This window comes from Quercus lobata, chromosome 9, assembly GCF_001633185.2.
Source record: "Quercus lobata isolate SW786 chromosome 9, ValleyOak3.0 Primary Assembly, whole genome shotgun sequence".
NCBI lineage: Eukaryota > Viridiplantae > Streptophyta > Magnoliopsida > Fagales > Fagaceae > Quercus > Quercus lobata.
In genome coordinates this window covers 32,617,870-32,628,972 of record NC_044912.1, presented here as the reverse complement: position 1 = coordinate 32,628,972, position 11,103 = coordinate 32,617,870, and the positions used below count along the sequence as shown (strand labels likewise).

Genomic DNA, 11,103 nt, shown 5'->3' with positions numbered 1-11,103 from the left:
AATATGATGTAAGTTTGGGTAATTTGGAAGGATAGTTTTTGTTTTTGGGTATATAAGTAGAAAGAATATTTGGTTCGCAATGTAAAACCATATTCTACTATGGTTTTAAATTATTTATAAGATATGCATATACAGTTGCTCACACCATGTCTTATTGTCGCACTATTGATGAGTGGAAGGAGATTAAAGAGTTGGGCATGCTTTCATTTCATGGTATGCAGTCTACAAATACAATACAAATTAGTTGATTTTCATGGTTCTATTACTCTTTTGCATTTATTTTTGTTTTCATGTTAAAAATAAATAAATAAATATTACCCTGAGAATGCTACAAAAGTTCAGTAAAGCTACTAAACTAATTTTTAATATCTCAAAATGTATATGTCTCTTTATTCTAATTTAGTTTACTTTTTTTTTTTAATATATGTGCAACATTTTCGAAAACCATCTTACATAAAATATCATAAAATAACCCATGCATCGCATGGGCAATTTACTAGTCTTCTAAATAATAGGTGCATTTACTAAACCAATAACTGTGCTTGCTTAAATACTATCTTATATTTAGTCTTTTTATTATGGAAATGAGATTAATATTTTTTTTTAAGAGTTTCAACCTATGGTATCTATTCCTAATAATAGCTCTTTATCATCAGACCAAGATACCAATCGATTTTTGGTGTAGGTGGGATTGAATCCCAGATCTCTTATTCAACTATTAAAAACTTTACTAGTTGAGCTAATTGGAAGTACAATAACCAAATTTATGCACAAACACCCTAGGTATATACACAAACACACATTGGCCTAGTAATATATATCAAGTAGAATTTATCAAAAAAAATTATAAGAGTAGGTGCATGTTTAGGCATCAACAAAATAGGTAGAGGGTGGCCTAGTAAAAAAAGCAATTAAAAAAAAAAAAAAAGATGAATTAGAAATCTTTCTAAGCAACTAGCTAGATATGACTTCCAATTGCTACAATATTTTAATGTCTGTTATATATTGTTATTGGGCAGGGACCACGTTGGTACACATGAGTTTGAATAATAACTTGTGGCCAATCCTCTTCTCTTTGTCACTGAAACTTGAATAAGATCCAGCTTGGTTAACCTTCCCAGCCAAGAGTATTAAAATTAAATAGTGTTTGTTGCACATAAGTAGTTTTATCCCCAAAAAAAAATGTTTTACGCGTACCCAAAAAGCAAACTGAAATCGTGACTTAGAAATCATGACTTCAAGTCACGATTTCAGTTGTTTTTTAGAGTGAGTGTAAATTTATGTAAAACAGTTTGTGTGCAACAGGTTTAACTATAAATATTAAAGCTGAGATTTAAAGCAGACAGCGATCCATACAATTTTTTTTTCTTTCTCTTTGTATTTTACAATAACCATAAATTCAAACGTCAGTTTGTCAGTAAACTTATTTGGTTAATGTACAGTTTTTTTAAAAAGTCAACTTTTTTCAATTCTAAGTATATTTTAATTTACATTTAAACAAAATGAAAACCTAAATAAACTAATGTCAAAATGGACACTTATGTGATGTGGTCTGTACGTCATTGTCTTGTTCACTTTATTATAAAATTTTATGTATTGACTAAAATTAGTGAGGTTATGCAATTCAGGTTCTCTTGGATTCAACAAGAAAATTTTGTAGTTTCTATCAATACTGAAAATAGGGATGTAAGTCCTTAATACACACACATATATATATATATCTTAGTACAAAGATAACTTTTAGTGCTCTTTTCAATCAGTTTACATGATTTGAAGTAGAATGATGAAATACTCTTCTCGAACAACTTCATTAATTCTTTCTTTATGATAAACTTCTAACTTCAATGGACTCCATTCTGTAAGTCAATATTCCTTACTGGTCCCTTGAACCATTTCCTTGCATCCAAGAACCACCAAAGCAGTATGAGTGCCAATGCTACAGAGATGGCTATAGGTGCATAGTTGAAAGTATCCCATCGGAGAGGATAAAGAGTTGGTAATAGAAAAGCTGCGCAGGTATAACATATATATATGAAAGATATCAAGCAAACTGGCTTGCTTGCTCTACCCAAATAGAAGGGACCTGGTGTAAAATGCTTCTCATTCATGACCAGCCTTGCGAAAATCGGGACAGCATAGCTACCCACCCATCCAACTGTACTAATTGAGAGGATGGCAGTGAAAATCACATTGAGTTTCAAGATGGGAAGTCCTAAGATAATGGAAATGGCCGCACACAACCACACCGCATTTGTTGGATTCCTGTACTTTGGATGTAGTTTTGTCCAGATTGGTGAAAATGGAATTCCTCCATCCCTTGATAGAGCATAAACCTAGGGAGTAGAAAATATACATGCATTGACATTTTTAGCGCAGGTTATGGATTGCGAAAAAAAAAAAAAACAAACAAACAAACAAACAAACAAAAATTGAACACTCTGATATTGTCAATTTTATTACTAAAGGCTAACTAACTGATTTGATCATACTATTGAGGAAAAAAAAAAAAAAAAGTTAACTTGATAATGAAAGTAATGGGTTCAATTCAATAGCATCAGTACGTAATATTTATATAAAAATTTTTAATATCTCCAAGATCACTCTTATTGTTATAAAATTATAATAGTTGAACTAGGAAACAACCAAAGAGAGAGATTTTCAGTTTTGCTTACTACTCTAGCAGCACCGGTTGTGACTGAGAGCCCACAAAAGAAGAAGGTTCCCCAAATGATACAGAGGATAATTATGGCTCCTGTGCCACTATGATACCTTTGATTAAACACATCATATATTATTTGTGCTGGTACAAGTGCACCAGCTGTCTCATTGTTTGTGTCAAATAAATAGGCTGGATCCTGCAGTAACAACATTGTCTAATGTCAAACTTAATGGTCAGGCGAATAAAATTCTGAAACAAAAGCCAAACTCTTCATACTAATCATATATACCTGGATACAGAAAGTTAGAGCTAAGATATAAGCCCATCCAAATGTTGAAATGATTCCTATACAAGAAAGAATGGCCATAGGACCTGTTCTGTCAGCGCCTTTTGTTTCCTCAGTTAGATGAGCTGCAGTGTCGTAGCCATACAAGCAGTACTGGCTTAGAAGTACTGATAAAATTATTGCATAAGGTTTACTATGTATTCCAGTTGCCTCAGGAGATGTTTCAAAATGAGTAAACACATATGATGCTGATTGTGTTGAGGTTGATATAAGTGGAAGACCTATAATTACAACGGATCCGCCTATTACCTGCATTCTCTCATGACATGTCAATAAGAAGTAAATTGATCCACATGAATTAGGATACTCTAGAGTTTTCAAAATTTTATCCATTCAATTTAAAATGAGTAAATTGGATTTTTCCATATCATTAATAATTGAAGAAAAAGATACCAAATATAATAACAATTAATATTTTTTAAATATTGATGACGTGGTAAAATTTAATCTACTCATTTCAAGATAAATGAATAGAATTTTAAAACTCTAAAATAAGTTATACTAAGAAAGCTAAAGGATCTTAATCCAATCTTCATATATATATATATATATATATATATATATTTCTATGCAAAAGTTGGACAAATTCTTAAGTATTCGCGGAATATAGTAAAAACTAAAAAAGTGCTTCAATTACTCTAAACGTTGAAGTTTTGAATCTTTACTGCTTAATCATAATCATAGAGGCTATCATCATTTTCCAAATTTATAGGAAACAAGCATATTAGCATGAGACGTGTACACAAAGATGAAGAGGTTTTAATTCATTGCTTCTATTTTAACTTTTAAGAAATCTGGAGTAATTGTCGGAGCAACAATCTATCGTGTAAGCTTGTAAGCTATCCACCCTTACGGCAGTGGGTACTTGGGCGGTGGGCTTAGTGGATTGGTGTAACGCCGACACTATCGATTTATGGAGTTCTGGAATAGTCTAGACAAAATTTGGCACTCCGCTTCTTTAATTAAAAAATCTTGTAAGCTAGCCACAAGCAAAATTTCACCTTTTCCTGTTGATGTATTAGGTACTTCGACTCAAAAAGGAGAAAACTTATTGGGTAAAGAAAAAGTCAGCTAAAGGGTGCTTTGACTTGCAGGTAGGCGTCGCACACTAGATCAAGTAGAAGATTTCTTACAATATAGTATATAAAATCTGAGAATTAGATAGATTTTTTTATTATTTTTTTTTGGATTTGAGAAGGAGATTGTTGAAAATTAAGCACACCTGCCACCATACGGAAATGATGTTGAGGAATGCGATGACTTGTAATGCAAAGGAGTTGAGCACCGCCCATATGATGATAAGGATAATGTATATACACAAAAATACACTCTTTGGTGCAAAGTAGCCTCCGCCCTTGTTTGTTCCAGTAGACAACAGAATTATCATCTGCAATGTCTGTGCTGCTGAGTATGCCTAATAATAGTAAGAAAGGAGCAACATAAAAAAAGAAGAAATGTAAATTTTGTATGAGAACCAATTCTAATATATATTTGAAATCATAAATATTATAACTAGCTAGTGTTACATTAATATCGGCATTTATAACATCATCAACGTCAGAAAGTTTTAATTAGTGCCGAATGAAGTAAGGTTCTCTGGGAAAAAAAAAGTACTTAAAAGAGTGACAGTACCTGTGCGCCAATTCCAGAAATGAGACCTATGGTTTCAAGCCAAGCGCAGCACCATGATGCAAATGGCCCCCATCGGGGTCCAGCCAAATGGGCAGTCCAGAAATAAAGGGAGCCAGTGGTCTGTTAAATGTTTCCACTGTCAAATTAATTGTTGTCTTCTAATCAATTTATATCTGAAAAACAATATTCCTAATTAAGAAGAAAAAGAAGCAAAATATGGGGTAGAAAGAGGAATTAAGAAAGTTTTTCATCATTGGTATAAAGGACGGGAAGAAGATTATGAATGTTTACTTGGATATCCGTAGTTTCCAATAACTTATTTGCATATATTTAAATATAAAAATATATATATACAATTTTTATATTTTTTATACTAAATTTGTGAAAAAAATATAAAAACTAATTTTGTTAAATTTTGAATATATAAATAAATAACTGGGAAAAAAAAAAAAAGAGAGGTAATATTCACAAAAGTCAGAAGACTCTTTCAAACTCTGCCACCAATCAAGTCAAGAAAGCTGCCGGCCAGGGCTACTTGTTTTTTCCCACCATGATATGAGCAGAATTATAGTATATACTATTATAAAAACAGTGAATCTGAGTAATATTAGAGAAGAAACTAAAAAAAAAAGAAGAGAATGATGCATACTGGAAATGATGAGCATATCTCAGCCATGGCGAATCCAACAAACCAGGTGAAGAATGTGACCACAACGTAACCCCATATCAAGCTTGCAGGGCCTGCATAAAGTAGGCTTGGCCCGTACAGCGGTGTTCCAACAAAAAAAGCCATGGCCGAAAATGTTATTGCGAATGTCTTGAATAAACTCTGCAATTTCCAAAAGAAGAGAGGAAATTTTTTCATCTCAATGGTTCCATACATATTATTCAGAAAACCCCATCAACATTTATGTAATATCAAATAAAAAGTTTCTGGATGTCCTTAATTCAAAACACATCAATTAGACTTCCAAGATTTTTTGTTTAAATACATATATAAATAAAACACATATAACCAAAGTATCATATATGTACCATTTCTCTTCTGAGTTCTTGCTTGTATCCAAGCTCGTTTAGACGCTTCTCTCCAGAATCAACTTCCATAGCTCTTGGATTCACTCCAACATCTACCTCTCTAAAAGCCATATACGTATCTATAAATTGTATAACTGCGAAAACATCTAAAGATGAAGGGAGAAGTAGAACTGTCATGCGTATTTTAAGTTCTTGAAATTTATATTATATTATTATGTCAATTCACAATTCACGTGGTCAAACTAAATTTCTACAAGCCTCTATAACTTTTTAATATTAACTTCGACCCCTACTCTAAACAAAAATATCAGTGGCTACCACAAAGTTTCTAAATTATCTTAGCAGCCCTTCTCTTGTTAAATTATTCTGGTAGAAAGACAAATGTCTGAATATGGCTACACAAACCTTAGAACGGTTGCATTAGTGACCAAAGACTGGCTAATATGGCTGAAGACCAGGTACACTAGCTTGAGGAAAATCGGCTTATAATCAAATGTAAGCTTCATATCATCATGACGCATGTGAGTGAGTTGACAAATTTTGCATAGATTAAACTAAAAGAGGATAAGAAATGGGCCCATTTTTGTGACTTGGGAGCCTTATATGTAAACATGGCAAAACGGATCAAAATTTTCTAACCTGACCCGACCCGAAAAATACCTGACTTGAACTCCTTTTTTTTTATCCGAAGCAAAAACAAATTGACCCGTGACTCGACCCAACCCGACTTGCGACCCAACCCGAACCCAAACCATTTTTTTTAAACGTTTTTTTTTTTTTTTTTTTGGGTAAAAAGAAGTAGTAAAATTAAAACAATATTGGTTTTTTTTTTTTCTTTTTTTTGAGAATGATTGGTTTAATTGTTTGTTATGAGTTTTAATTAAGGAAATAATTGATACATTTACATAACTATATGCAAATTAATTGAAAGATGAATGGTTAAGCGTTTTGTAATGAGTAAAGATTTTTAGATATCAAATAGCAAAATACATGCTAAGATAACCTGGTTACAGTAGAGTTAAAAACATAGATTTAAAATTGTATCATGTGTGAGAAACATCCACAAGTGTGAAAATAATAAAGTCAAAGTATCAAATTAGCATAAATTATGAATGCTTAGACCTATTTTTTAACAATTTATGTCCAAAATAAACATCTTTTCAAAATAAATTATGATATTTCCTAGAGTGTGTGTTGCTTAACAATGATATGATATTCATAAAAGAGACCATGAATAAATAAGTAAACAATCAAACATTAATGTACATCTCAAATTGAAATAGAGTGTCAACCACAATTGATAATAGATTATAAAATTAATTTTCAAGATTGTAAATTTCTTATATGTTTTTATTCTTTATCAAATGAGTTATCCAATAAGTCATATGTAATTTTTTTTTTTTTTGGAATGTTGATATTGTATATAAATAAAACTTGTGTATTTGTTTTACTTATTTTTATGTTATTTTGTTTTAGATAGCAATGTTAGGATTTGTATAATTTTAAAATTATTGAATAAGTATTAATTAGTTTAACTGAGTTCATTCTTGATATAAGTGGTGAATTCAAAGTAATGCATTTTATATCAAGTAATTTATTGCATAACTTTCCAAATGGAAAATACATATTGTTTTCTTTATAAAAAAATTTAAAAAAATTCATGTGAAAAATACGGGTCATAACCCAACTTGCAACCCGATTGATCCAAACCCGTTTTTAACCCACTTAAAATGACTTTTTTTGACCTGCAACCCGTTTGACCCACAACCCAATTGACCCGACCCAAACCCAACCCAACCCACCCGTTTTGCCATGTCTACTTATGTGAGAAAACATACTCCAAAATTAGAATCTACCCAAGAAACAGAGTAAGATACAAATAAGTGAAAAGTATCAACCTTAGTCAACGATTTGATTTACAGTTCGAATCGGATCTAACTTATAGATTGGGCTCAGGTCGGGTCAATCTTAATTGATGCTAAAGTGGCGCTGGATGCTAATGTGGCAAGCACTGACGTGGGATTGAGTCCCTATTAGGTTTGACATGGGGAAAGATGAGGTGGCAAGTATGTGATGTGGCATGATTAAAGTGATACATACGGCACAAATAGAGAGGGGATGAACTTGCAAGTGTGAGAGGCTTATGACGAGCGTGAAGCACTTTGCTAACTGCATGTGGCACAGGAAAGACTGAGGCGCATGGAGTCTTGGTTTGGGCTAATTTTTGAGAATGACTTCAGCTTTTTCACATAACAAGAGTGATAGTTGAGGGTGCAAAACGTGGATTCAAAAAATTTATGGTACAAAGTATAATTTGGGGTATAGTTAAGGTGATAAAGTCTAATTTTCCCCAATTATTTGGAGAAAAAAAATGTTAAAACTACTATAAATTTTACCATTAAAAAATTACAAATTAATATGGCAATAATATAATTAGTATCACTTAAACATTATAATAAATAAATATTTGAATTACTTTTTCGTGATTGATGAATGTTCAATTTGTAAGGCGAGCAGTAAAGTGTCTCAAGCATCACTTGGGGAAACAAACCAAAGAGCTCATCTAATCCTCCAATCCAATCCAAAATAAATCAATGGACCAAATTCCAAAACGCACAAAACTAAATCCACCTGCAGTGTACACTTCCTTGGGCAAATAGTACTATTTGCCAAAATATGTAATAATATATCATTGTCCGCGAGATATTATGGGAAAATTCCCCTATTTTGAAACTTGAGTTTAAAAAGCTCGAATTCTATATGTAACTCGAGTTTATAGAAATTGTGTTTCATAAAAATTGTGCCACGATGGCATGTAATGATCTGAAATTTAGAATTAAAAATGCCACATAGAACTTGAGTTTAAAAAACTTGAGCTCCGTGTAATGTTAAAATCGATCTCACTGAAATCAAGTTCCTTGTTTCTATAGTAGTAATCAATTGCTGTAGTAGTGGTAGCAGTGAAGTCAAAGCACAAAGCCACTGTGATACCCACTGTGATACGTCTCTGGCAATATCATTCTCTGATACCTACTGTGATTTTAGAGTGACAGAAAGTTTTTTTTTTTTTTTTTTTAAATCCCTCGTTCCTAAGTTTACAATGTGGATAAACTTAACTTCTATTTTATTGTTTATCTCTATCTGGAAAGGTATTGATGATGTCTACCAGAATCATTGCAGGTATTCTCTCCTGCCTTTTCCATACCCTCCAAATATTTTCTATATAATTAATGCAAGATACTATTTCATGAAATATGGCATCCTTTTTTCATTTTTGGTGGCCTTTGAAACTTAGATCTCTAAAGAGCAGGAAGTTACGGGTAGACAATAGAACAAGCATGGTTAATCCTGTCAATAATGGTATGTGGTGAAGAGTGCACCTTATTAAAATTGTTGCTGCACGTTATGATTTAAAAAAGGATTTTTGGATTTGGAGGTGCAGTGACATGAAATTTTTTTATTGATGGTTTTCTTAGCATTTGAAAACACAGTAATTGTGATTCCATTCAATAATTGTGCCTCCTTGGTAGGTAAAAGTCACTGTAATTTGTACTACATGAAATTGAGTTCCACATTAATATTTACATAGAACTCGATTTCCCTGGATTCAAGTTCCACATTAATATTTACATGGAACTTGATTTCAGTGCATTCGAGTTTCACATTACACAAAACACAAGTTTTATAAACTTGAGTTTCACGTGACATTTTTAACTCTAAATTTTAGATTACTAGGTGCCATCATGGTACCTTTTTTTTTTATATATATAGAATTCGATTTCTGTGAACTCAAGTTACATGTAGAACTCGATTTTCTTAAACACAAATTTCAAAACAGTGGTATTCTCCAAAATATTTTGCAAATAGTGATATATTACTACATATTTCATTAAATAGTGTTATTTGGCCATTTTTGTCCGCTTCCTTGTGATGTTGCAGAAGCTACAAAAAAACAACCATGTTACTTTTTGAATGGAAAAAAGAAACTAAACATGTTAGCTTCTAAATGAAAACCTCGAATTCACAAGGAATCCCTTGAATCCAAAAGGTGATTGGGTTCTAGAACCCAGTAGAGAGAAACAGACAAAGTCTATATTTTTTATAAATTTGAAAACTGAACTGCCCTAGGGCCTACAATATGTTTAAATTATAAAAAGAAACTCTAAGGCGGCTAGGAAAACGCCCAGAAACCCTAATTCTTACTAATCACGTCATAAGGTGGCAAAATAGTATTTTTTGCCAAAAATAGCAAGATTGATAATTGCAGAAATTGAAAATATTATCTCTAAGAGACGTCCCAAAACACACTAAACCTTATTCTAACTTTTAAACTAAAATTTATAAGGAAAAAAAATATATTATTATAAATAGCAAAAAACACCATTTTTGAGGCCTCAACGAAGGAATTTGCCTAAATTTAGGCTATGCTCGATACTCGAGTCTAGATCAAAATGTCGTTTTCCTTCGACCTACCAAATTTCATACAATTCTAACACTATCACCCCAATGGCCTCTACTAGCACCCCCTTGATCTTGCGTCGCGACTCTCAGCACCCTTGCTACTCCAGGAAAGCTTATACTATTTGTTCTACATCACCTTGCTTCCCATGTATTTTCCAATGACCACAATAATAGCTCAACATGAACATATTAGCTAGATTCAACAAGGAAATTTTGTAGTTTCTATCAAAATTGGAAATAGGGACGTATTTATACGTATATATGTCCTAGTACAAAGATAACTTTTAGAGGACGTTTGATTCACCATAATGTGCACTTGATGTGATGCACATCACAGTAATATGACATTAAGGTGATTGGTTCACCTAATTTTTTCTAACATTAAGGTAATGCAAGATTACAAAATACATCACATTACCTTAATCACATCACCTTCTTAAATGGGGGTAATCTTACATTACCTATTGTGGGAGAATATAATAATTTAGCAATTGACAAAACTGCCCTTACTAATAAATTTTATTTACAAAAATTATCCTAATATAAATTTATCAAACCCCAACCTCCTCTCCCTCATCAAACTCCAGCCTCCCTCTCTCATATCAAATTCAAATCCTAGCCTCCCTCTCATCCCATTCAAAGTTGAAACCCTAACCCTTCTCTCTTTAGATCAATCCATGGCCATTTCTCTCTCTCTTTGCCCCCTCCATCATAGACCACCATGGACGATTTCACTCCCCCTCTCTCTCTCTAGCTTTGTGAATTTAAATATCTTTTGATAGGCCAAGAATGTATTGACCCCTTATAATGAATTAATTGATTAGTTAGTCAAGTTTATTAATTAATCAAATTAATATGCAATATGCGTGGTAGCACAAACAAATCACCAATTAAACTAAGTATGCAGCGGAAAATAAATTGACATGGTGATTTGTTTACGAATGGGGAAAACCTACACAGCAAAAACTCC

General features: G+C 32.4%; 1 protein-coding gene across 1 annotated transcript; it reads right to left on the bottom strand.

The window, feature by feature from the left end:
* Nucleotides 1-1,607: 1,607 nt before the first annotated feature.
* On the bottom strand, nucleotides 1,608-5,825 carry LOC115960773 (amino-acid permease BAT1 homolog). Its single transcript, XM_031079763.1, has 7 exons — nucleotides 5,673-5,825; nucleotides 5,287-5,466; nucleotides 4,638-4,757; nucleotides 4,228-4,419; nucleotides 2,949-3,254; nucleotides 2,673-2,855; nucleotides 1,608-2,333 (listed from the first exon to the last, which is right to left on the bottom strand). Exons 1-7 carry the CDS (start codon nucleotides 5,781-5,783, stop codon nucleotides 1,842-1,844), a joined length of 1,584 nt encoding a protein of 527 aa, XP_030935623.1. The 5' UTR covers nucleotides 5,784-5,825; the 3' UTR covers nucleotides 1,608-1,841.
* Between the last annotated feature and the right edge of the window lie 5,278 nt (nucleotides 5,826-11,103).